General features: G+C 45.1%; 1 protein-coding gene across 14 annotated transcripts in view; it reads left to right on the top strand.

The window, feature by feature from the left end:
• Positions 1-293: 293 nt before the first annotated feature.
• DCAF1 (DDB1 and CUL4 associated factor 1) overlaps positions 294-27,607 on the top strand; it is a 114,864-nt gene continuing 87,550 nt past the window's right edge. For 5 of the 14 annotated variants that reach the window (XM_043550369.1, XM_037905458.2, XM_037905457.2 and 2 more), the window contains exons 1-3: positions 8,094-8,240; positions 17,725-17,842; positions 25,898-25,974. In XM_043550369.1, coding sequence (XP_043406304.1) covers positions 17,733-17,842; positions 25,898-25,974 — 187 coding nt within the window. In that variant the 5' untranslated portion in view covers positions 8,094-8,240; positions 17,725-17,732. Of the gene's footprint in view, positions 428-1,118; positions 1,237-8,053; positions 8,241-17,724; positions 17,843-25,897; positions 25,975-27,607 lie in introns of those variants that run through there. The other 9 variants (XM_043550370.1, XM_037905460.2, XM_037905459.2 and 6 more) reach the window with 6 other exon arrangements.

Genomic DNA, 27,607 nt, shown 5'->3' with positions numbered 1-27,607 from the left:
ATTTGAGCATAAGCTTTCGTGAGCTACAGCATCCAATGAAGTGAGCTGTAGCTCACGAAAGCTTATGCTCAAATAAATTTGTTAGTCTCTAAGGTGCCACAAGTACTCCTTTTCTTTTTGTTAACCCATGGTTAACCAATGTGGGATTTATACACCACATCACAGCACACAAATGGAGATGTCTAGGTTGGAATTTAGGGTAAGAGACCTGAACCTTCTCAAGAGGTTAAAGGATTATTCTGCTTCTTATTGGACATCTGTCAATAAAATCTCTCGCACCTCAGCGGCTTTCTGAAGACATGATTACTTCTTGTTCTTAAAACAGTCCCTTTTGCGTGGCCTCTTTGGCCACTAAGGTGGATCTGCTGCCTGGAGCCTGTGTTTGCTGCTCTTCATGTTTGTCAGTGACTGTGACTTGGTGAGAAAGGTATTTCTGTCAGAACATGAGCACTGTCAGTAGTATTCTGGATGTTCTTAGGAAACAGAGCCAGTGTATTCCTGGATTCTGTTTAGATGTCTTCTGTTCTTCCTGTTCCTTGAGCCTTTGGCTCAAGAAACTTCTTAAATGCTGGTCCTAAGGTTTTTGTCTTCTTGTCTATAAGTGTCTGAACTGGTGATCCCAATCACCAGGTGTAGTATAACAATGAGGTAATGTTATACTATGCTAAATAAATAACTAAACAATGCTAAATATGGATCTCTTGAACCTACCCTGTTAGCTCTTTTAAATCTAACTCTTTGTTATTTGTATTGACTTTTTTTTGCTATCACGTGACTGTGCATGGTAAAGGCTTTTTTGACAGGGTGTGTTTTCAACTGATATATCAAAAGAATTAATTAAAATAGATCTGCACCAGCCTTGAACCAAAGGTGATCAGGAATCTTATTCCATTTCACCGGATCTTCTTGCATTCTGTATCCTGCAGCACCTGAAGATTTCATGCTTGGATTCAGTATTTTTGGTAGCAGCATTCATGCCTATTCAGAGTAGGCCTATGATAGGGGCTTATACTCCAAGGAGGAAGGAAGGGGTTAATTCAGATGTTGGGAAGCAGGAAGTGCTTCAGCTGGAGTTGATTACAGAGCCTATATCCTCAGAAAGGAGAGGCCTGGCTGACAGAGAAATAGTCTCTCTCAGAGCTTGAAGAAAGGAGTGTTGAAGTAAAACAACAAGGGCTGTTTAGAACTATTTATCAGCTACCAGGAGAGAAGGGTTTCCAGGAGAGGTTGGGTAAAGTAAGCTGGCTCTGGAACCTTGTTACTATTTTAGTTTGGACTGAAGCAAAACAAAGGAAACTTATAATAACTGGACCTTTCACTCAAGAGGGGCTCATTCAGCTTCTTAAAGGAATAGTATTACTGGACTGAACAGCTGCCCTCGTCAGAGCTTTCACAACTGGCAGGAAAAGTGGGGCTGTCTGGCAGTGAACCCCCTTAAAAGTTTTGTTTTGAAAGCAGAAGTTGCAGGTGGAACAGAAATAGCAGGAGGTGCAGCTGCTAGCAATAACTAGTCCTGTTGATGAAAATGGCCTTCTTATGCAACCCAAATGCATCAAGCAGGGTGACTATGCAAGAAAGATTTCCATGGCACCAGGCCTTTTCTTAACTAAGATGAGACCAGTTAATGACCCAGAAGCGTTCCTAGAGATCTGTGAATGAATGGCCACAGGCACTTGCAGGTCCTTGAATCTGTGGAGATCTGATCTGCAGCAGCCCTGTCTCAGCCCCAAGCCAGCTTACTGGGTCTTGAATAGGCATGTGGCAGTTGGAGTCACAGCAAGTGAAAGCTGTCATCTTCCTCCCACTCAGCCTCTTCCATATTGGGGGACTGCCCTCCCATTGGCTTTTCCATACCAACATTTGCCTTCTGCATTGCAATATGGGAAGAGCTGGGTGATTGCAATCCTTGATGTGCCTATTTATGACACTTACATATCCACATTCCTCTACAGGTTGAAATGCTACTATCTAGAAATCTTAGAGACTTCAATATCAGTTCCAGGAGGAGAGAGACCAGGCTGGGAGAAGGCCCAAAGCCATAGTTATCAACTGTATGATCTGGGCTAGAAATGGTTAAAGCTGGAATCAGTCTGCCCCTCAGGTGGCTGAACTGATTATTTTGAAGCAATTAATGTTGCCTCTTGGAGTGAAAGAGTGGGTGTGCCAGCATTAGGTTAAGACTCAGCCACAAGTGGAGATGTCAATGGAAGGGTGGTAGATCACCTTGGCTGTAATCTGGGCCTGCTCAAGGGTGAGGTAAAACTGAAGGGACAAATTACATAGAGAGAGAGAGAGCGCCCCTCCACTTTGTCTCCTAAAGGAAATAAAATGTTCCAATACCTTTCAGCTTAGACCGAGCAAGCCCCTTGCTATGCAATGATGAGGCCTGTGCTGGATAGGACTCAATCTTACCCCCTTGGCATCTCTGTAGGCGAGAGCGAGGCACTAGAAAATTTGTATTTCTACTGCAGGAAAGAGAAGTGCCCCCTGCTATAGATGATGCCCTCCAGTGGAATGGAAGCATCACTTTGAGAGATGCATCATAGAACAGCCCTAGATGGGGCTCTCTCCCCCACTTACCCCCAATTTGATTCTAGTGCAAGCCAAGAATCTAAGCACTGTTGGACTCTGCCTACAGCTAGACTGTTGTAAAATGGGACTTAATCCCATTGGACCTAAACCCCTCAAGAATTGAATCCCATCTAGTGGGCACTTAAGGGAAGGTTGAAAAAAACCATTCTTTCTGAAAGTCTGTCAGTTGGTTAAGGTGGCCACATGGCATCCATAGCCCTGGACAAGAAAATGACATACCGTGTCACATTACAGGTTCAGTGGGTCCACTCTCAAGGACTGCTGAAGGAAGCAGCGTAGGATCAAGAGGAAATGGAAGAAGGGTCTCATAAAACCTTCCTGATATCACTTCCCCTTGCAAGATTAAGAGCTCTTGGCGGCAGATGTTTGGCCCTACAAAACTCATCAGAAGGGAGGTGGACTTGTTTGGGGACTTTGTTTAGTGACTAAACAGAAAAACAATGGTCACAGAGCTAGTACTGGATGACAGGGAATGGATCACTTGATAATTGCCCTGTTCTGTTTGTTCCCTCTGAAGCATCTAGCACCAGCCACTGTCCAAAGACAGGATACTGGGGTAGGTGGACCATTGGTCTGACCCAGTATGACCATTCTTATGTTCTTAACAAGCCCTCAAAGGAAGAGTGAACTTCCATGCCTCAAATTCCTGAGGCTGCAGTGCAGAGGTAAACATCAGTCTGGGGAGGTTGGTGGGTTTATCCAATAGTGCTCTAGAACAGAGAAAGGAAGATTCCTTCTGATACCTTTGAGTGGGTATAGCTGTTACAGAAGCTGAGTCTTATTTTGCTTTCTACATTTTGTATTAAAGGATGGTGAAGGGAACAGCCCAAGGCCCAGGAGAGCTTAATCTCCCCTGTAAACATAAAACCCTGAATTAGAGCCCTCCTCCAAGGAGAAGGGACAATCTAGGTGGAAGAATACCTCCTCCAAAACAACAGAAACTGGTTCTGGACTTGTAGCTTAATTATGTTATGGCCTGTTTGATACAGTTGGCACAGACCAAGCTGATCTGACATGGATCCAGACCTAGGTGGAGTGACAAGGGCAACACACCAGTACCAGCTTTAAAGGTATAGCAGTGAAAAATAATTAGGCAGATGATGAATGTGGGTTTAACTGAGGAATTGCACAGCGAAGCACAGGCCCCAGTTGTACTGATCTAGAAGCAGAATTGCATGGATCCACTTATCATTTGACCTTGGATCTGTGCAGTTCCTAAGTTTAATGCCTACCCCATGCTATGAGTGGACATATTGCTTAACAGACACCCTGGGCCTGATGAAAAAGTGTTTGCCAGTCCTGCTCACTAAGACTTTGTCTACACCAGACTTTCCTTGGCAAAACTTCTGTTGTTCAGAGGTGTGAAAAAACACCCCCCACCCCCAAATGACGCAAATTGTGCAGATGTGAACAGCGCTTTGTTGGCAGGAGAGCTCCCTCCTGCTGACAAACAGTGGCTACGCTGGGCGCCTTTTAGCTGCACAGCTGTAACGGCACAGTGGTGTCGCCAAAAGGTGTGTAGTGTAGACCTAGCCTAAGTTGTTACAGGAGAGATTTACCTTTATCACTCCTTTTGGTCTCTTTCAATTTAGAACTGTGCTTCTTGGTCTCCATGGCCTTTCAGAGGCTGATTGTCAACCAACATGGGGTCTCAGCATTTTGTCCATGTCGTGACATCATTAAATTGGGAGTTGCAACTGTGGTTCTGGAGTCAGTGGGGATGGCTGTGTCTGATGACAAATGCATTATAGGGAAGAACTAAATGTTGCCCACAGGGCTTTCACAGGGGAAGATGAAACATCCATGTGAACTTTCCTGATGATTGAGATCAGATGAGATGCTACCCTTGGCATCACTAGAGTTGGAATTTGGGGACTAGTGGCAGGGCATTCTGGTTTTACGGTGACCAGATGTCCTGATTTTGGGGTCTTTTTCTTATATAGGCTCCTATTACCCCCCCACCCCCATCCCGATTTTTCACATTTGCTGTCTGGTCACCTTATCTGGTTTGGAACTCTCTCCCCTTCCTGGAAACTGCATGGTTCTGCTGACTCAAGTTTTGCTTGAGGGTAGGTTAGCTCTGAGGGCGTGTTTTCTTTCATTGCCCTGCAGATGTTGTAATCTGTTCTGATCGTAGGGGAGATTGTTGGCTAACCTTGCTGTGTGTGTATATCTAGAGCTACTGTGTACAACCTAAACATGTCATAGATGGAGGAAGGGGCACCCTATAGCACTGTCAAAGTACACGACACTACAAAATGCAGAATAAGTCACTAGCCCTTCCCTGCAGAGTGCACAATCTGACAGACAAGACAAAATGGAGAAGGGGGGGCAATAGTTCAGGTACAGAGGGCAGGTGAGAGGGCCAAGTAAATGTGTATTAAGTGGTGAGCTAATCTGTTTTTTCCAAAGACATGGAGACAAAATCTGTACACTTTCTGCCTTTGGCATAAGGTTAATGAAAAGTAGGCGGAGTTTGAAGTGGTTATGTAGATGAACAAAACAGACACATTCTGGAGTTAAACTGAAAAACACTCTGAGATAACCTCTTGGGTGTTCCAGTGAGTCATCTCTCCTATCCTTTAGGGTGGATGTGCAGAAGAACAGACTACTGCCTAGATGGTAACTCAACACCTCTACTGAATAGCCTGTTCCATTAATTAATCAAGTGTCTCAATCCCCTTGGAAGTGGAGGTTATTTCCCATCTTACAGATCAGAAAGAGAAGGGACAGAGAAGTGAAGTGACCTGCTAACAGTCACAAGTGTGTCATTGGCAAAGCTGGAACAGAACCAGCATCCTGACTCCATCCCCTGCTTTAAGCACTAGATCATGTTTCCTCCCTGTGATTAAAGTAACCATACCCAAGTGATCTGTGCATGGACAGAGTCAGAACTGGAGCAGATTCATCTTCTTAAATCTAATAGTTTTCTATCTAAATGGCTTGCTTGGGGTTCAGTTCCTTTCTGTTCCCTGCCTGGTGAAAAGCTGTCCTGTTGCCAAAGCAAGCTGCTGTTAATGGGTGAAAGTAGCTGGCACTGGGAACAGAGCCAAGGCTAAATTGACCAGTATTCATCAATGTCTTATTTCATGGTTGTGGAGCAAAACAGGCAGGGAAAGAAATTATTGGGATGAATAAAAGGGAGCTCAAAACCAAACAAATGGCATGAGCTAAGGAACAGGTGAAGCTGGTATTGTGAAATGGTGACAATGAGAGAGGATTTCTTATCTGCATTATATAGCCATCCATTGCTTGGTAAAGTACCGACCCCCATCGTCCTTATCCCATATGCCTGGACGGGACTTTGGAACAACCAGAGACTGTCCCAGAGAATTCATTCCAAGTTTTATGGTGAATACAATGCATAATGGGGTCAATTCAGCTGTGTGGATCTCCATGTATTACAATATGAGTGCAGTTTATGTACTTAACTTTTGAGAGATTAGTAACGTGCCCTACTGCAGCACTATCAAAGGGTGTCAACCATCTTGGAAGGAATGTACATGCTGCCCCATTTGCTACTGCCTCTGTACCGTCCTACAATATAGCTTTAATATTCCAAAGTAGATGTGCCCTTGTACACAACTTATTTAGCATTTATATTGTGGTAGCTCTTTAGAGCCCAGCCCAGTCTAGGCATTGTACAAATGCAGTAAATGATAGTTCCTGCTATCCTGTGAAATCTGGTCTTGTGTGTGCTTTTATCCTATGCTATACAGATTTCACAAGAGAGATCAGCATTTCTCAAATTGGGGGTCCTGACCCAAAAGGTGGTCCCAAGGTTATTTTAGGGGGGCTGCAGTATTGCCACCCTTACTTCAGTGCTGCCTTCAGAGCTGAGTGGCAGCTGTTGGCTGGGCGCCCAGCTCTGAAGGCGGCGCCCCACCAGCAGCAGTGAAGAAGTAAGGGTGGGAATACTATACTATGTCATACTTACTTCTGCGCTACTGCTGGCAGCGGTTCTGCCTTCAGAGCTGGGCTCCTGGCCAGCAGCCGCTGCTCTCCAGCTCCCCAGCTCGGAGAGCAGTGCTACTGCCAGCAGCAGCGCAGAAGTAAGGGTAGCAGTACCACAACCATCCCTACAGTAACCTTGCGACACCTCCCCCCTCCCCCAAATCCTTTTTGGATCAGGATTCCTACAGTTACAACACCATGAAATTTTAGATTTAAATAGCTGAAATCATAAAATTTACTATTTTAAAAATCTTATGACCTTGAAATTGACCAAAATGGACCATGAATTTGGTAGGGTCCTCATAATGTGCCAAGGCCCTCCCTTTTGTAACTTGAGTGACTGATAGAGTTACTCCAGGGATAAATGGGATCCAATGTGATCAGTAATGGAGCAGGTGCAGTTGAATAGTGAATAATAGGGTAATATTAGTCCCAGGTAATTAAAACTTGTATATTATGGCTTACACCTGGCTATATCCATGAGCATGATGTCAAGCTATTATCATGCAGTCCCATAGATGGTAAGTGCAGGGCAGGTAAAACTTGGAAAGAAAATCAAGGGAAAAACAATTATTATTTATGTTCATTTTATTTTCATGCAGGTGGTTCTCAAACAGCAGTTGAGATATTTGCACGAAAAACTGGCTTGTGCCCCTAAAAGGCTGTGTTGGCACTTAGCAGGTAAAGGAGCTGGATGTTCTTCTGCAGGCAATGCCCAACCTAAGCCCCTGTTGGTAACTTTGCAGGAGCTGGAGGCTATACCTGATATACATAAAATGGATCAGTTCACAGCTGCTCTTGTCTTGTCTCTAATAGAGGTGTGGCCTGTGACCACTACAGGTCTTGGATGGTCTCCATTTTCAGTTGAGTGACCTCTAGTCAAAAAACCAAACCAACTCCCCTGCAGCTGCTGTACTGGTTGTAGAACTTCTTCTGGCCTTTGGGCTGCACATAGATCTCCTAGGGGGGGTGAAGGGGAAAGGGAAGAGAGTGATGATGGGGCAGGGGAGGCTGGGGGGAGGTTGGCCTTATTGAATTCTGGGAGGCTGTTCCACATGGCTTGGGTCACTGAGGGATGGGGTGCAGGGATTTATCAGAGTATACTGTAGGGTATCTGTTAGCTCTCCTGTCCTGGCTTGGAATCCTGCCTTACTCCTTCCCATGCTGAACCTGCCTAGCCTCTGTGCAGGGGTGCAGTTTTACAAGTGTAGGACTTTGCCTGGTGGGTGGATTTGGCTGGGCACTGGAGGCAGAGGGGCTGGGATGCCAGTGAGGAGGGGGCACTGTGGGGACTGTGTACATGGTGGGCAGGGGCCTAGGATGGGCACAGAAGGAGGAGGCCGCTGCCACATTCGTTTGGAACTGGGATGGCATGGGGCAGTAACCCCTGTCCCGCTACCCTGAAAACGACGAGTAGAGGCTACAGCCATGGGGAAAACTACAACTCCCAGCCTCCCTTGGGCCTCCTCCCGCCCATGGAGCAGAGACGCCTGCGCGCTGGAGTCGTTTGATCTCGAACTATGTTTCCCTAGAGGCTGAGCGCAAGCTTCTTCCCTTCGCGCGCCGTGACGGCGCTGCAGCGCGGTGACGCGGAAAGTGTGTGCCCGCCATAGCAATCGCCGCCGCCGCGGTGTGTGCGGGGCCGAGCGCAGGGGCCGGGAGCAGCGGCGGGGAGCCAGCGGGGCATCGGGCAGGTACCGGGGGGAGCGGGCACAGCGCGGCCCCCGGCGCGGCCCCACAGGCCGCTCCTTTGCCCAGTCCCCGGCGCCGGGGGCATTCACCTCAGCCAACGGCCGGGGGGGCTCGGCTTCCCCCTCCCGCCTCGCACGGGGCCGCCCCCAATCGGTCCCTTCCGCCGCCGGGGGCTTCCCCTATTTCGGTCCCCCACCACCGGGGCGGCGGCGGCGGCTTCCACAGACACGTGAGTGTGTGGGGTGGGGTCTCACTTCCCGCCCCTGCCCCGCGCCGCCGCTCTCGCCCGTGTGTCAGGCTTCGCCTCACCAGGGTCACTGCCCCTCCTCCCAGTCAGGTGGGGGCTTCCCCTCTCCCACTTGTAGGGGGCTACAGCCTTCCTCCGCCCCCATCACCCACCCACGGGGTGGAGCAGGTGTTATTTCTCTCGCCAGTCCCTACGAGGGGATGCTTCATTTCAGCCTCTGGCCAGGGTGATTCTCTGCCGACTGCTAGTGGAGTTTCAGCTCCCCCCATGCACTTAGCCTGTCCATCTGCTGGGAGGGAGGTGTTTCCCCTCCCCATGTATCTCCCCGCCTCTTCCCCGCCTGCTGTTGTGCGGGGCGTTGCTTTCCCCTGCACCCCTTTTGCCGAGGTGACCTCATGTCTCACCCCTTCTTGTGCCTGTTAATGGGGTGTGTGGTAGTGCCCCACGTATCCCTGAAGCACTTGCCCTCACCTAATACTTCATCTTCTCCCCACCTCCTTTGGGTGGGGATGTGAATGCCAGCCCCGGCAAAGGGGAGACTCACCTTCTCCAACCACGTTCTTCCCCTCGCTATCTGATGGGTGTGTGGAACTGATTAAGTATTATGCCCTCTCTCTTTGCAGAAAGTATAGTTGTGTTTTGTAGTGGGCATTGGAGCATCTAAGTCCTGGTCTGCACAGTTTCTGTATCAATTTTAACTATTTCAGTTAAGGGTATGATTTTTGTACCAAAATAGTTAAATCAGTACAGTTGTTAAATCAGTACAAGTGTGGACTCAGTTGTACCAGTATAAAAGATGTCTACTGATTTAGCTTATTCCTCTTCCCATATGGGAGTAAGCTGTACTGGTATAAGTGTATCCACTCATATAAGTATATTGCACACTCTCTCTGTGTGTACTGCTCTAATTGTACAGGCATAATTAAAGCAGTATAACTTTTGGTTGTAGAGAACTCCTGAATATTTCTTTTCAGTTTTGTATGTAGGAATTAATTTGGAAATCTATGGCCTGAGAAATGGGGCAGCTGAAACTGGAGCTTCGCCTTTTCATTGTGCTTTTTTTTTCTTCTGGGTTTTAATAAAGTTTTGTCATGATTTGGTAACAGCTATTTTGAGTTTTATTTCCTAGAAACTTAAATCTAGACAACTGAATGATTTAATATTTTAGGCGGGCCTTACAAAATCTTCCTTGTGTGAGTGAGTAAACATTTCTTTTTTTGACAGGCAAGTAAAATATTGATAGTTTTTAAAAAATAATTATTGAATGTTTGCAGTAAGTGCAGGTAAATAGAGTTTTGTCTAGTTGGAGTTGAACTGGAAATAATTGGTGGTGCTCTTTAAGCTCCGCCCACTTATCCCACCACAATGTAATTTAATTCACAGTAAATTGTGCAGCTTCATAAGATTTTCTTCCTTTCTTATATACTTTCGCCAGCAGTAAAATAGTTAGCTTGTGTTGATGTTTACATCATCATCATTAGGCTTCAGTGTTGACCCCCTCTAATATGAGTGGGATAGTTCACAGCTTTTGGAGCTGTTTCAAGCTCTGTGCAAGTTCAGGCAGATGTAACTGATCTGTTTACCTTGGACTTACTGTTTGAAATATATCCTCTGAACCATTAGAGGTAGAGGCCTATTTTAAAAAACTCCAAAATTATGATTTGAAGCACACAACCTCTAGGAAAAAAACATATAGGTAGGCTGATCTATTGCCATATTCCCAATATGAACCCTATGTCTGGGCGGGTTTTCATGATAGTTTGGTAATGCTGCTTTAGGCTTCGGCTACAGTGAGACTTTGAGAACAGTTCTAAAAGCAATTGTCTAAACTAGATTAGAGTGCAGTTGTTTTAAAGTGGTATGACCCTATCCATGCTGGATGAACACAGATCTTGTTGTAAGCCCATTTGTCTATTTCAGAATTTAAATATTTATGGTTCTGCTACAGGTTCAATACAAATGATTATGTAAACTTTTTATTTTAAATCGTAATTTCTTTAAAATTTGTTTCTAGTTTTCCACTTCCCATTTTATAATTTTCAGTTACCAAAAGAACGTTTTGTACTTGTTTCCTGATGTTAGTAGAATTTCAGATTGTACACAATTTTTTTCTAAGAAGTTTCACATTTACAATGCTTATCTGTGCTGAAAACAACCAATTGAGTGCTTCATTATCATCCTTACTGTGAGAACAACACAAAACTGATAAGCAAATGTCCTGCACTGTTCTTGCAGCCAGTGACACCTTCCAGTATATTGAAATTCCACAGGTCAAAAAAGTTGAACTATTTTGACCAGACTATACTTTGTCAGGATTTGCAATTAGAAGTCAGTGGAACTTGTGATCCCAAAGTCCTTTAGGTGCATTAGAAAATCCAAACTTTAGTGCTTAAATATGGGCTTAGGAGCCTAACTTTAGGCTTCAATATTTTGGCCTGTATTCACAATAATCTTGCTAATAAATTGAAAGTCTAAATAACTACTTATCGTTAAAACAGAAGCGATTTTGTTTTGAGGTGACAGATTTTTTTTGCCACTAAAACTTAAAACTTTGGTCAACATGGCAGTGGTGCTCAGGGGTGTGAAAAATCCATACCCGAGTGTTGTAGCTATCCCAAACCTGCCTTATGGCTTATGTAGATGCAGCTAGGCCAACAGAAGACTGCTTCCATTGACCTAGCTACTGCCACTGAGGCGGTGCCACTCGTACAGTGACGGGAAAACTGTTGCAGAGGGCTCCATCTGCACTGTGGATTACACTGTTGTGCCATGGTGTAGATATGGTTTAATAGAGAAGTTTTTAATAAACAAAAACAAACCATTTTAGCTCTTAACTTTACCCTTAAATTTAAACACATGAATATCACTGAAGTCAGTTACTATTCAGGTTTGTAAAGTTACATGCCTATTTAAGTCTGAGCAGAATCAGGGCCATAATTTTCAATATTTTGTGTATAGCAGCTTCATAAAATTCAAATAAGGTACCCTGCCAGGAATGGCATTAAAAAAACTGCATGTATCATTTAGTTCATTATAAATTTGAATCTGTAGTTGCAATAGCACAAGTTTTCAGATTAGTTTCACAAGTCCTCAACCTGATTTAAATATTGATGTAAAAAAAGTGGTTTAAATTAATGATTAAATCACGCAACCCTGTTCTGCCAGTTCCTGGAAAGCAATTTAGGATTGAAATTGTCAACTGGCTTGTTCAAGGGAAAAGATGAGAATTCGGGCTGCTCTAGTAAGTATCCTCTCATGTAGCCTAGGGGCACTTCTCGACAGTTAGGCCACATCTACACAAGTGATCTTAGAGCAGCATAACTGTACCGAAGCAGCTGCACTGCTTTAAGATCACTCATGAAGCGGCTCTATGCTGATGGGTAGAGAGCTCTCCCATGGACAGAATAAAACCACCTCAATGAGCGGCAGTAGCTGTGTTGGTGGAAGAAGCTCTCCCGCCGAGATGGTGATGTGCACACTGCCACTTATGCCAGCAAAACGTATGTTGCTTAGGGAGGTGGTTTTTTTCACACCCCTGGGCAACATAAGTTTTGCTGGCATTATGCTGGCATAAATGGTAGTGTAGATATGACCTTACAATTTACACAGTTTATGATCTTGCCCTTTCTCTTGAACTCTCCCCTTTGATTTAAAACAGAATACTTGAATGAAGTGACCATAGTTCTGGGAGGAATTGCTTTGGGTACTGTGTCTAACAGTGCCATACACGTGCTGTAAAAATGCGTGTGCTGGGAATACTGCAGTTAATCCTTTGGAATCCAAGCATTGTGTAAATCTTAGTGCTTATAAGTCTACACTTAAAACACTACACTAGCTTCAGTGTGGATGCTACCTACTCTGATGAGAGGGATTCTCCTGTTGGTATAGGTAATCCCCCATCTAGAGGTGGTAGCTAGGTCTGCAGAAGAATTCTTCAGTCGACCTAGCACTGTCTGCATGGGGACTTAGGTCTGCTTAACTAAGGGCATGGCTACCCTTGCAGCTGTAGAGCGCTTTGAGTTAAACCCGCCTTTGGCGCAGTAGGGAAAGTGCTGCAGTCTGTCCACACTGACAGCTGCAAGCTCACTGATATGGCTTGCAGCGGCATTGGGAGCGGTGCATTATGGGCAGCTATCCCACAGAGCACCTCTTCCCATTCTGGCTCTGTGGCTTGTGGGAAGGGGGCGAGGGGTGTGGGGCATTCTAATCCTGTCCCAACGCCCCATGATGCATCGGTTTGTATCCCAGCAATCCCTGTGCTTCCGTCCACAATTGGCGCCATCTTTCAACGTTTTTTGTACTGCGCACTCTGTCTTCCCTTTCGGTCTGTGGGAATGGGTAATAGCCACAAGTGTGTCCAAAATCAGGGATGTGCATTTTTCGCACATCTGATTGATGTAGTTATGCTGACCTAATTTTCTAGTGTAGACCAGGCCTAAGTTTTTTCTGATGTATAATACTTGTTCTGTAGGGTGGGAACTTAAAATGTACTTTTTTTTATAACAGTTTTAAAAAGTGGCATGTACTAGATGCTTTGAATAAAGAGTTAAGTTTAAACTTGTGTGCATGTATGCAGATTGAAAAAAATTCAAGAATGTACTAGAGTATGGCTAATTCTGGCATTTAAGTCCGCATTATGACTTAACCAGGTAATGATCCAACTTTCTAGGAAAAGTAGGGATTCCTGGTTTTTCACTAGATGTCTTGGGTTATATGGCAGTGCTGTATGTCAAGTACAGGCCTGCACAACTTGTAAAGCAGCGAGGGCCATATTACTCCAAAGAAAACAGCTGGGGGCCAAAACCCACCAGCTCCACCGAAACACCTCTGCCCCGCCGAAACAACCCCCCTCCCAGCACCACCCCGCTCCGCCGAAACAAACCCTCCTTCCCCAGCGCCACCCCGCCGAAACATCTGTGGGCCGAGAGGAAGGTTGGGGGGTGTGTGTGATACTTGATTAAGAATTTTTCAGTTAAATCAAATCCATTATGAAGCTCAAGATTTTGTTGAATAAATTCACACACAAGGGAAACACTCATAGTCACACACAAAGAGAAGAGATATCTCACAGCACATGGCACACTAGCAAGGCACTGACGGTGTGTGGAAGCCTGTAAAGGGGTGCATAGGGTGACCAGATCACAGCAGTAAAATAGGACCCACTCCCTCCCTGCTCGGCCCCACCATCACACCCCTATTCAGGGGTCACTATATTACTGCCCACAGCAGTCAATCAATGCAGTTGTAGATAAATCTCTGCATTATGCATTTTTGTATAACTTTCATATGACTTTGTATTGAACCTTGGTAATATGTTATAGTAGGCCCCTAAGGTAGTATAATTAAGGTAAAAGAAAAATGTCTTTTTGCTAGAAGTAGAATAAGATCTTCCCCCCACTTTGTAATCAATTGCCCTGTTGAATGAATGAGGTGTGAATGAGGAAGGCGTGGAAGGCAGGCACCTCCAGACAGCTGCAACCCTTGGAGAGGGGATGGGAGCCAGACCAAGGACAATCAAACTTGTCAAGTGGGCTGACTAGAGAAGAGCAGACATACTGAGGGCCGTGGGGGGGTTAGAAGCAAGCACCTTCCTTTGGGAACACCCTCTTTGCAGCATTGGGACAACCCCCAGCTCAGAGAAAAGCAGCAAAAAGGACCAACGGACACAGTCGCAGATTTTGAATCTGGGAGACTTGCCCCCCTCCAGCCACTGACTTGCTGCTAGCCTCCTCCCCCCCCCCAACCCCAAGTATAAACGCTCATTCAGAGACCCAGTGGGTCACTATATTAATGCACACAGCAGTCAATCACTGCAGTACCAAAAATTAAAATACTGAAAATGGATGCACCCCTCCAGCCACCAACTCGCCGTTCGCCTCCTCACCCCCTGCTTCAAGTATAAAGCCTTGCTGCTACTGTCCGCCCGCTTGGCTCATCATCCCCCCCAGCTTGCCTACTCTCCCCCTGCCGCCCACTCGCCTCCTCAGCCCTTTCCCCCCCCCCTTCCCCCCCGCCGGCTCACCTGCTCGCTGCTCGGCTCGTCATCCCTCCCCCACTCTCGCCTCCTCATCCCCCCCGCTGCCCGTTCGCCTCCTCAGCCCTGCTAGCTCACCTGCCTGTCCGCTGCCGGCTCGCCTGCTCCCCCCACCGCCTGCTCACCTGTCTGCCTGCCGCTGGCCTCTTACCTTCTGCCGCTGCTCCTGCCGCTGGCTCCCCCTCACTCCCCAGCCTGCCACTGGTCTCTTCACCACCCCACCCACCCGCGGGCCGGCCAGTCAGCTGGCCGTTGGCTTTTCACCCCCCACCCCCTGTGGGCCACACAGTGAGCCCATCTACTCATCCTCCACAGGCTGCACAGTGAGCCCACGCGGGCCACATGCGGCCCAGGGGCCGTATGTTATGCAGGCCTGGTCTAGTAGGTTAGGGTGAATAATGTACATTCTTACTACTTCCAGACTTGAGCTTTGAGTTTGAGCTTGAGCTTTGCTGATCTGTTGCCAGTATTTCTAGAGCAATCTTTTTGCTGTTCCAGCTGGAACTACTGTGGCTGACAGGGAAGGGCTCCAAAATGAAGTGTAAACTGCTCTTCACAGTTATAGTGAATCAATGACATAGGGACCTGGGAAGGCCTTGTGGGAGTCACTTAGTGCCTTTGTATCCCTGGAGTACAGTACTGGGGTGTGGATGACTGAAAAGATTGGATGCAATTACAAGCCCAGCACTTTGCATTCCCAGTAGTAAAAAAGGTAGTTCTTCTGTGGAAGTAATGGACTGAAATTCTTATTTGTAATATGCAAAGACTTGAAAATGCATTCATCAGTAGCTAGTGAGGTCAGTGAGTGAGCAGGGAAACTATCAGGAAGGATTGTATATTTACTAAATATCTGCCAAGGCCATTTAGAGTTGTTTTAGAGGAGAGGGAACTGTCCTGAAGTGGGATCCAGCATTAGAGACATGGTGGGAAGTCCAGCCTGTCTTTCCTCCTCGGAGCCAAGAGCTGACTTTCCAAGAAAGGCCACTGTGCCAGGACCCTTTGAGGGGAAGGAGAATATCTTTTATATCTGCCTCTGGCTAGTATGTATCTGTTATACGCTAAGTCCTGCTGTTCGTCTAAATTTTCATGGGTTTGGACCAGATTTCTTTTCTAGTATGTTTCATTTTGTGCAGTCTTAAAAGAGAGCCTCCCTCAAGTGATCTGCATGTTTACATTAAAACCTCCCAGCCTAACTTAATGTGTTGAATAAGTGCTCCACATAATAAAAAGGATAAGAAGAGAATTAATACAGTCATTTGAAATGTGGTATGTCCCCTTTTCTTTATGCTTGGTTGGGGCATCCACTAGCAGATACTAACTCTTGTACGGTACCTAGCACAATGGTGCCCCAAGGAGCTACCATAATATATACAACAAATAACCTTTGACTGGGGATTTTGTAATTGTGAGTTTAATCTTCCACTGTCTTTGGGTCTGTGTGGTATTCCTGTGGCCAGATCTATCAGTATAACTACGAATTTTTCACCCCCCAGTGTAGTTATATCAACCTAACCACTGCACCGATGTAGAGTTTTAAGTGTAGACCTGTCCTGAGATTCCTGCCAGTTTCATGCATGACTAGTTTCCCATTTGATTGTTGCCTTGTCTAATAAGCTAACCAATCAAAATACATTAAACTCAAAAGGACCTATGAGACAGGAGTCTGTGAGTAATAGAACTTACTTCGTTCTGTTCACGAGAAAAATTCCAGGCCAGTTGGAGGTGCCCAATGGTCCATTTGATTTAAAATACTGACAGTTGACATTCTGAACTTCTAGCTAATCTGCATTATCTGTAATATGGACTAAACTGTGGTTCGCTACATGTTCTTCCCCTCAATTGACTTTCTGTAATGTATATTTGAGGAAGTGGAATGGGCACCGTATGTGTGTGTTCTCCTTTTAGGCGTCTGCATTGTAAATGGCTCAGCAAAGTTCTGTCTATGTTCTGTTGTTTAATCATTGTTGATTTGATAGCACTGGCATCTGTTACCTATCGAATACTGGAAGTCTTAAAATATATTCGAAGGAAAGGGAATGTCTTTTGTAATCACTTTCCTTCTCTTTCACCCTTAAAAGTCACACATCATCGTGACCATCTCTGTAGATTAGGCCTGGGTCCAGCTCCCTTGAGATCTTCTCAGTGTCCTGCAACCATGCCACGAAAGGCTGTAGTCTACCTTCCCAGTAATCCAAGACTTATTAGGTTAGAAAGTGAGGGCAAAAAGAGTGTGGCTGTGTATTGAGCCATCCCCAGCGTTATGAACCATCGGTGGTTTAGGTCCATTTTTACAAGGCTTGAAAATTTTTTGACATTTGCTAGCTGGAGACGAATGCATAAGATGAGAGATGGTACCCTTAGTGAGGTCCAGGGGCAACTGCACCTTGGTATAAAGTCTAATATTGTACCTGAAGCCTTCATAGGGGCAAATCTTTTGTATCAACCTCTGGTTTGCACTAAGTAGGCGTCTAATAATCTTGAAGTTATTGCTTTCTTGTTTCCTCCCATGAAGCTGTTGGAAAGGAGAACATGTGTCTGTGTCTGTCTCTGTCTCTTCCTCTTTCTCACTAGAGCCACCTGACTTGAAGGGGCAGAGTGGTAGAGATCCTTTCCCTGAACCTCTTTTTGTCTTTAGTCCACTGTGAACAACTGTCAGTGCCTCCCTCTGCTGCTACTTTAAATCTTGTGGGACTGCAGCAGCAATCTAAAGTGAATATGATTCTTGTCACTTTCCCTGATGCCCAGAGGGTGTTGAACAGGAGCAATGAAACTGATCAGAATCTTGTCAGCTTTGCTTTGCAGTTTCTTGGGTAAACCTAGGTGTAACAGCAAAGGGACAGGAGCAGTCTGCCTGTGGAGACATATGTTAACCTGCAAAAAATCCTCTGATTTTGGACACACTTGTGGCTATTACCCATCACAGTTAAGGATTTGCATGCACCAGTCCAGATTTGGGTTTGCAAAGTAGACTTGCGTTTGTTTATATACCTGAGGGATGAAAGACAGCCCTCTGCTTTTTTTTATGTCAAATTCTTTAGAATTTGATGGTTTAGCCGCCTCCCTGCCTTTCAGCTAAAGTTTGCTTGCCGCTGCCAAGCGGATTTTTAAACCCTGATTTTTTACTCTTTTTGAGGAGTCAACATAACTGAGTGGGACAATTTGCTAGTTAATCTCACTTTATTTTTTTTCTTCCCATCTCACTTAGGCTAAGCCATGACTTCAGGGTCTGGGCATGTGGACTCCAAGGCTGAACTCACTGCTTTGCTGGAGCAATGGGAGAAAGAACATGGCAGTGGGCAAGACATGGTCCCTATCCTCACCAGGTAAGCTCTGTTAAGTAAGCTCTGAGATGCAAATACCTCTGAGACATGACAGCAGCTTTTGGCATATGGTGACTTATACTTGAAGTTGTTAAAGTAGCTGATCAGTTATTGGTAGCTTACATTCCTTTTGGCCTAAAAATTGAGGAATGTGCAATACTTCACAGTTCTTGTCAAAACAGTATGGTGTTACTTTGTATAGATTTTATATAAACTGTCTCCAAAATATTTGAGTTTAATACACTTAATGTTTCTCTTGTTCTTCTACTATCTGAGAGTTAGACAAGGGAGAAAAGGTAGATCTGCTGCTGACGCTTGTAAAACATAGTCTGAGGTGGAGAGTTACAAGTTTATTCCATCTGGCTGGAGTTACAGAGAGTCTCTCAGTAACAGTGCTCAGATTGTGAGAGACTCGCATAAGATGAATTGACGTGAGTAGACAGAGAAAGTTTGTGAGGTTGGCTTGCCAATTCCAGTGGAGAGTTTTGAAAATGAGCAGTGGCTTCCTTCCCTCCTTTAGCGGGATCCTCTAATGAACAGGGAACCAGTGGCACTTTGTGGCTAGGATGCTGGTCATATGTTGTATGTCTGAAGAGGTGCTCTTTCCCCTGACCATTGCTGCCTTGACTAAAGCTCTTCTTTTGGTGGGAAGAGGTAGTAGCACTGATTGCCTCAAGTAACTCAGGGTAGGAGGAGAGAGGTGTGAGGTGTCTTCCACATCTTCACTAACTCGTGAAAAATAGGGGGCAAGAGCAGAATGGTACTCGTTAAATGGACAGCAGTATTACCATTTTCAGGCCTTTAAAAATCATGAGTTAGCCCCCAAAATATCACAAGTTTTTTTTTTTTAAAAATCATGAGATGTTAAAAAAAAAACATTGAGGGCTTTTATTATTTGTTTTCTGGTTTCCTGGGACTTTGGGTACATTCAGTTAGTGAAATTAGGCTTTTCCCTGCAACCACAAGAGCTAGAAACTTATTCCTTTTTTAACTGTAAGCCAAGACCTCGTGTTCTCTTGCTTTCCAGAGCTACTGTTTTAAGAAAAACACCAGATATTACCAGATGTGCAAAATATTAAGAGTTTGAAACAATAGGATTGCATCTATCTTGGAATCCTTGAGGATTCCTGTCCAAGAACCTCAGACATATCCAGTTGTCCTAGTCCACTTAAAAAAAAAAAAAAAAAAAAAAAAAATTCTATATATCTGGGGTGTGTGGAGGGGAGGTCATATCGTTCAGAGCAGTCTTGCATTCCTGCTGCTCCGGAGAAGTATTTGGTCTCTGTGTCCTCGTATCATCAGTGTCAAAGTTAGTTATCCTCAGAGTTTCCCCCGATTCTGCTTATAGGACTCAACATGGTACACTGATTACATAAGTTTGGCAGAGAGGATAGAAGCACCAACACTTTCTTGCAGATGCTGAGGCTGATTCCAGTGGTTGTCAAACTTTTTTATGGGCCCTTTCACATAGCAAGCCTCAGTGTGACCCCTACTTATAAATTAAAAATACGTTTTTGTATATTTAACACCATTATAAATGGTGGAGGCAAAGCGGGTTTCGGGTTGAGTTGACAGCTCGCGACCCACCATGTAATAATCTCGCTACCCCCTGAGGGGTCATAGAATCATAGAATATTAGGGTTGGAAGAGACCTCAGGAGGTCATCTAGTCTAATCCCCTGCTCAAAGCAGGACCAACACCAACTAAATCATCCCAGCCAAGGCTTTGTCAAGCTGGGCCTTAAAAACCTCTAAGGATGGAGATTCCACCACCTCCCTAGGTAACCCATTCCAGTGCTTCACCACCCTCCTAGTGAAATAGTGTTTCCTAATACCCAACCTAGACCTCCCCCACTGCAACTTGAGACCACTGCTTCTTGTTCTGTCATCTGCCACCACTGAGAACAGCCGAGCTCCATCCTCTTTGGAACCCCCCTTCAGGTAGTTGAAGGCTGCTATCAAATCCCCCCTCACTCTTCTCTTCTGCAGACTAAACAATCCCAGTTCCCTCAGTCCCTCCTTGTAAGTCATGTGCCCCAGCCCCCTAATCATTTTTGTTGCTCTCCGCTGGACTCTCTCCAATTTGTCCACATCCATTCTATAGTGAGGGGACCAAAACTGGACGTAGTACTCCAGGTGTGGCCTCATGAGTGCAGAATAGAGGAGAATAATCACTTCCCTCGATCTGCTGGCAATACTCCTACTAATACAGCCCAATATGCCGTTGGCCTTCTTGGCAACAAGGGCACGCTGCTGACTCATATCCAGCTTCTCGTCCACTGTAATCCCCAGGTCCTTTTCTGTAGACTGCTGCTTAGCCAGTCAGTCCCCAGCTTGTAGCGGTGCATGGGATTCTTCCTTCCTAAGTGCAGAACTCTACACTTGTCCTTGTTGAACCTCATCAGATTTCTTTTGGCCCAATCCTCCAATTTGTCTAGGTCACTCTGGACCCTATCCCTACCCTCCATCATATCTACCTCTCCCCCCATCTTAGTGTCATGTGCGAACTTGCTGAGGGTGCAATTAATCCCATCTTCTAGATCATTAATAAAGATGTGGAACAAAACCAGCCCCAGGACCGACCCCTGGGGCACTCCACTTAATATTGGCTGCCAACTAAACAAGGAGCCGTTGATCACTACCCATTGAGACCAACAATCTAGCCAGCTTTCTATCCACCCTATAGTCCATTCATCCAATCCATACTTTTTTAACTTGCTGTCAAGAATACTGTGGGAGACCGTATCAAAAGCTTTGCTAAAGTCAAGATATATCACATTCACTGCTTTCCCTATATCCACAGAGCCAGTTATCTCATCATAGAAGGCAATCAGGTTGGTCCAGCATGACTTGCCCTTGGTGAATCCATGTTGACTGTTCCTGATCACCTTCCTCTCCTCCAAGTGCTTCAAAATAGATTCGTTGAGGACCTGCTCCATGATTTTGCCGGGGACTGAAGTGAGGCTGACTGGTCTGTAGTTCCCCGGGTTCTCTTTTTTCCCTTTTTTTAAATATGGGCACTATATTTTCCTTTTTCCAATCATCTGGGACCTCCTCTGATCGTCAGGAATTTTCAGAGATAATGGCCAGTGGCTCTGCAATCACATCAGCCAGCTCCCTTGGATGCATTAGATCTGGACCCATGGACTTGTGCACGTCCAGCTTTTCTAAATAGTCCTTAACCTGTTCTTTCACCACTGAGGGCTGCTCACCTACTCCCCATGCTGTGTTGCCCATTGCAGCAGTCTGGGAGCTGCCCTTGTCTCTGAAGACGGAGGCAAAAAAAGCGTTGAGTACTTCAGCTTTTTCCACATCGTCTGTTACTATGTTGCCTCCCCCATTCAGTAAGGGTCCCACACTTTCCCTGACCTTCTTGTTGTTGCTAACATACCTGTAGAAACTCTTCTTGTTACCTTTTACATCCCTTGCTAGCTGCAACTCCAATTGTGCCTTGACCTTCCTGATTGCACCCCTGCATGCTCTAGCAATATTTTTATATTCCTCCCTAGTCATCTGTCCAAATTTCCACTTCTTGTAAGCTTCCTTTTTGAGTTTAAGCTCACCGAAGATTGCACTGTTAAGCCAGGCTGGTCACCTGCCATATTTGCTGTTCTTTCTGCACTTCGGGGTGGCTTGTTCCTGCGCCCTCAATCAGGCTTCTTTAAAATACAGCCAGCTCTCCTGGACTCCTTGCCCCCGCATATTAGCCTCCCAGGGGATCCTGCCTGTCAGTTCTCTTAGGGAGTCTAAGTCTGCTTTTCTGAAGTCCAGGGTCTGTATTTTGCTATTCTTCTTTCTTCCTTTTTTCAGGATCCTGAACTCAACCATCTCATGGTCACTGCTGCCTAGGTTGCCACCCACTTCTACTTCCCCAGTCAATTCTTCCCTGTTTGTAAGCAGCAGGGCAAGAGGAGCACGGCCCCTACTCGGTTCCTTCAGCACTTGTACCAGGAAGTTGTCCCCAACACTCTCCAAAAACGTCCCGACCGCCAGTTTGAGAACCCCTGGATTACACTGATGTTTGGAGTGAATGGTTGTGAGGATCTTGGTGTTGTCAGCACATCTTTCACTGAGCAGACTGACTATTGGAACTTACCACAAAGAGTACTTTTACTGTGCAGACCACTCTAATGGATCTCAGCTCCCTGCAAGGCAGCCTCACTGATTCTCTGCTGGACTTGACTAACTCCATGAGCATACAGTGCTGCAAACAAGCTCCTCCAAGTTAGTCTGCAGACACTGAGCCTTTTGGGAGGGTGGTTTCCAGAGGTTTCACTGTAGTGCTGTTCGGAGTTGATAGCTTCAGCAGAGTGGTTTTGGAGAGCAGCTGGCTCTTGCTCTTTGTTTTTGTGAAAGTGATGCCAAAGCTCAGTACAGATCTGGCATGTTGACATTTTTGGCTTCAGGCCGATACAGAGATCACTTTAAGGCAACTGGTGAAGAGGATCCATTTGACCAAGCGGTAGCTGAATTTACATTGCTGTAGAAAGCAGTAACAGAGTCCCAACTTTCAGGAGCTCAGCAGCATAGCTTTACTCCATGATCTGCTTTGAGGACAGAACATAGAAGTGCTCCAGACTGGCTTCTGCCTAGATTTAAGGGAGTCTTTTGAGGTGTCTCTGCTCTGGATATTAGATGCTCCCCACAAAGATGGATTGTGCTCGGTGGTGTTTCAAGGCACATCTGACTCCTTTGTATATTGTTGTAGACTCTAAGACAGAGGAACTTGTGGTCGTGCTGGTCAGTGAGTGACATCTTTCTGCTTCCTTCCTCCTTCCGAGTTGACATAGAGGAAATCTTCCAGGGGCAAAACTGCATGAAATGTGCAGACATTTTCACACACCAAAGTATGGTGCTGAAGGCTGTACTGAAGCATCATGAGAAATGCTCAGAAAAAAATGATTTGTCAGCTATAGGCAAACTCTCATGGTGTCAAGGCTTCATTGTAATCTGTGGTAACTATTACAAATGGGACAGTAAAATTAAATGACAGTAAATTAAAGTAGTCAGTGATTCACAGAGTGACAGGCTGCATATAAAATCATGTTTCCAAATAGGCTCATATATCCCAGAGTGTCAGAAGGTACAAACACAATACAAGTGAAGAGGCTGATTATAAGGCAACGTCGATCAGCAAGTATTTCTAGAATACTTAGATATGAGAAGATGCAACAGCATTCATTCGAGGTCTGCGTGTAGCTCATATGAACCAGTTCTGTACCTACTGTGGGCCAGATTCTCAAACCCCTTACATAAGGGGTTGCCTAGATGGTGTAAAGCCAGTGGCTCTGTACCCCTCGTCCTGGCTGTATCCTCACCCACTTAGAATGGGGCATATTGTGGTGCGAGGGGTAGCTGCAGCACACTGCTACCATGGTCCTGGGCTAGAGGAAAGGGCCCTGGGGGCTGTTGTTATCAGGGAAAGATAAAGCAGCCCTGAGACTACTCTAAGGCTTTGTCTACACTGCTGCCTATATCGGCAAAACTTACGTCATTCAGGGGTGTAAATATTCCACCCCCGAGCGACATAAGTTACACCAACATAAGCCCTAGTATGCACAGCACTACGTTGACAGGAGAGCTTCTCCCACTGACGTAGCTTATGCCACTTGTGAGGGTGTTTTTTTTAACAACACCTATTGAACTAAGCACTTGGGAAGCAAGGGAAGGGAAACTCTTAATTATTCGCCACTCCCACTTCTTCAGTTAAGGGTTGGCAGAGCCACCAATCAAAATTTGATTTATCCAACCAAAAAGGAAAAATGGGACTAAACACTCAAGGCATTTTCTAGTCGGGGGAAGGAGGAAAATCAAACAGACTTTCTTGGAGAGTGGTTGTGGGTAAGGCAAGAACTCTTTCAGGCCACTGTCATGCATGCCTATGTGAACGCCGTAACAGTTAACCGTTTAACTGGTAGAATTTTAATAGGTTAAACAGTTACTATTTTTAAACCCTATTTATGTCCCTAGAAAGGCCTAGCTAGTCTATGGCATGGTCTACACTAGGAAATTAGGTCTGTATAACTATGTTGCTCAGGGGTATGAGAAACCCTCCTGTCAGCGTAGGTAAGAGTCTTCTCTGAAGTGCTACAGCGGTGGTGCTGTAGCGGATTATGTGTAGACAAACCCATAGACCTGACTTCTCAGATCACATCTCCTCCTATTCCTCCCCATGGTCTCTGTGCTCAGCAGGCGCTCTCAAGCTGTTAAGTCCCAAGGAAAAATTGTTAGAGTTGATAGTAGGATGTTCCATATAAAGGTGTACCCAATTTTACAACTTGCTGTTGCTAGAAATCCACCACAGCCCAAATTCGGCAACCTTTTAGTGCAAGATGCAGTTTACTTCTCTTCAAAATCAGGCTGGCAAACATGAAATATTGGAACCCCACAGGGCAAAGAGTCTTGTGAAAGTTAATTGTCTCTGGCAAGACAAGGGATTTCCCGGCTCATTACTGATTACAATATTAAACTATTGTTAATATTGTAAAACATGCCCAGATTTGGCAAATCAATGCAGTTCATGATGAAGGAATGCAACAGATGCTTTTGCTCCTTTCTGCTCTTCCTCAGAAGCATCCGATATATACTGAAAAGTGATGGCGACAGAGTGGAATCCTGCAGCACACTCTAGAGGAAATCCCCAGGAAAAGAAAAGTGCATTTGCTCCTCTAGGAATGAACGTAGCTGCTTGAGTGGCCTTGCCTAACCTGTAATAGACCATAGGCTCATCATCAGCACCTGAAATATCAAAATTCTGACAAGGAGGTGTAGGCAGACTCTGTAGCTGCCTCAGTGAGACCTAAATTGAGGGGGGAAGGATAGACACCATGGGAATAAGATGAATTTGCTGAAGGCTTTGAATTTCAGATCTTGACTTTATCCTAATCCACGTATCCTTCTGCTGGAAAACCTCAGAAAAATAGATACAGTTAGGGGAGCATTTAAAGCCAGAAAATGTGTTGGTCTTCCTTCATATGTAAAATAATGATCAGTCTCTCTGATGACTTAGCATTTCCCATTCTCAGGCACCTCTTCTGCTCTTCCTAGAGGAGCAGGAACATAGGATTTCTTATACCTGTTCAGGCTGCTAGTCATTACGTCTGGAATTTTGCCTATAGCTTTAATGTCATGGCTCAGGCAAGGGGAATGCACAGCTTTAAAGCTGCTCCCACAACTCTCCTGCCTGGTACAGATGAGCAGTTAGTCTGGGGTAAGGCTCCAAAGGGGGGGTGGGGGGGTTGCTTGAGTCCTTCCTTACTCCAGCCCCACAACTGCTGATTAATTGTCTGAGGAATTGAGAAGAGCTAGATTCCTCAATGTTATTTCAGGTGGTTGAGGAGGGGGAAGAAATCAGGGTATGCCCCCTACGCCAACAGACTGAGCAGGGACCGGTTGGAAAGCCTTCTCATGCGACATTTAGTCTCCTTTACCTCTTGTAGTAGAGTATGTGGTGGTGAGAAATTCCCTCCTCTTTAACCCTCCCTCCAACCCCCTCCCACAACCCCCGGAGCAAAAATAATAAAGCCCTATGAATTGCAGTGGCTCATCTGTATGTCAGGGAGGCAAAAAGCAATCTGAAATGCTGTGCAGGGGAGGCTAGAATGGGCAGGGGTTTCCTACCTGATATCTTGTAGGCCATCTGTGCCAGAGTTCTGAGGTAGCGTGACGGATGGTTTTTCTCTTTGTGTCCTCACCTTATGCATAGCATTGAAGCAGTTCAGCTGGATGCACTGCCTCTTTCAGAGGAGGAAAAAGTGCTTTCTCTCCATTGCTGGGACTCAGCAAAGAGAAGCAGACAATCTACTTTAGTATAGCATGCTAGCATATCATTAGAACATTGATATGTGATCAGTGTTTTGGGAGGGACAGGCGTCCTCTCTAACTTGCTCTTATATGTATCCAGTGGATGCCTGGAATCTTCTGGTGGTTAACAGAGTACAGTTTGAATGTGACTTGATGGGCTGTTTATAGTATTTTGGCAAATAGACTGTTTAGGAGCTGTCCACTGGGGAAAGAAAATGCATGTGGCATGTTTATTTGATTTTTACTCCCTCCCTAGAATGTCTGAGTTAATTGAGAAGGAGACTGAAGAATACCGCAAGGGGGATCCGGACCCGTTTGACGACAGACACCCTGGTAAGGCCTGGTAAACACAATGCCTTGTGTGTGACCCCACTCTGTTTCAGGAGAAAATTAGTCATTCATATGTTTAAAATATACCCAAAAGACTAGCCTCAAGTGAAGGTCCTCACTGCTGGTTAAGTCCTGGCATCACTACTCAGCTTACTAACCTTGTTTTATAGTTTTGTCACCTGGCATTTCTGACTGTAAGAAGTCTAGGCTCCAGGCACAATTTTGAATGGCTTTTTTGGATGTTGATGTGGGGACTAATTTGGAGATCCTTTTCTTGGGCCCTGTCTATACTACAAGTATGATAGCAGCATAGCTACACTGCCGTAGCTATGTAGGCATAACCCCATAGTGTAGATGCAGCCTACAGCAATGTAAAGTGTTTTTCCATCGCTGTAAATACACCACCTCCCTGAGCGATGGTAACTAAGTTGATGGAAGCATTCTTCCATTGACCTAGCTGTGTTTACACTGAGGGTTAGGTTGACATAGCCATGGAGCACAGTGGTCTCTGTTTTTCACACCCCTGAGCACCAGAGCTCATGAGAACATAAGAACAAAGAACGGCCATACTGGGTCAGACCAATGGTCCATGTAGCCCAGCTTCCTGTCTTCCAACAGTGGCCAATGCCACATGCTTCAGAGGGATTGAACAGGATAAGTAATCCATCCCCTGTCGCCCATTACCAGTTTCTGGCAGACAGAGGCTAGGGACACGTCAGAGCATGGTTTTGCATCCCTGCCTATCCTGGCTAATAGCCATTGATGGACCTATCCTCCATGAACTTACCTAGTTCTTTTTTGAACCCTGTTATAGCCTTGGCCTTCACAACATCCTCTGGCAAAGAGTTCCTCAGGTTGACTGTGTTGTTTGAAGAAATACTTCCTTTTGTTTGTTTTAAACTTGTTGCCTATTAATTTCATTTGGTGACACCTAGTTTTTGTGTTATGAGAAGGAGTAACTAATACTTATTTACTTTTTCCACACCAGTCATGATTTTATAGACCTCTATCATATTCCTCCTTTTTTGTTACTTTTCCAAGCTGAAAAATTCTAGTTTTTTAAATCTCTTCTCATATGGAAGCTGTTCCATACCCCTAATAATTTTTTTTGCCCTTTTCTGTACCTTTTCTAATTCCAATATATCTTTTTGAGATGGGGCAACCAGATCTGCACGCAATATTCAAGATGAGGGTATACCATGGATTTATATAGAGGCAATATGATCTTTTCTGTCTTATTATCTATCCCTTTCCTAATGATTCCCAACATTCTGTTAGCTTTTTTGACTGCTCCTGCAGGTGAGTGGATGTTTTCTGAGAACTATCCACAATGACTCCAAGATTTCTTTCTTGAGTGGTAACAGCTAATTTAGATCCCATCATGTAGTATGTACAGTTGGGTTTATGTTTTCCAATGTGCCTTACTTTACATTTATCAACATTGAATGTCATCTGCCATTTTGTTGCCCAGTCACCCAGTTTTGTGAGATCACTTTGGAACTCTTCACAGTTTGCTTTGGACTTAACTATCTTGAGTAGTTTTGTATCATCTGCAGATTTTCCCATCTCACTGTTTAACTCTTTTTCCAGATCCTTTACCTCTATTGCTCTAAATTTTAAATGTAGACCTGGCCTG

This window comes from Chelonia mydas, chromosome 7 (assembly GCF_015237465.2).
Source record: "Chelonia mydas isolate rCheMyd1 chromosome 7, rCheMyd1.pri.v2, whole genome shotgun sequence".
NCBI lineage: Eukaryota > Metazoa > Chordata > Testudines > Cheloniidae > Chelonia > Chelonia mydas.
Note: the sequence above shows the minus strand (reverse complement) of the source record. Positions and strands in the feature narration are given on the sequence as shown.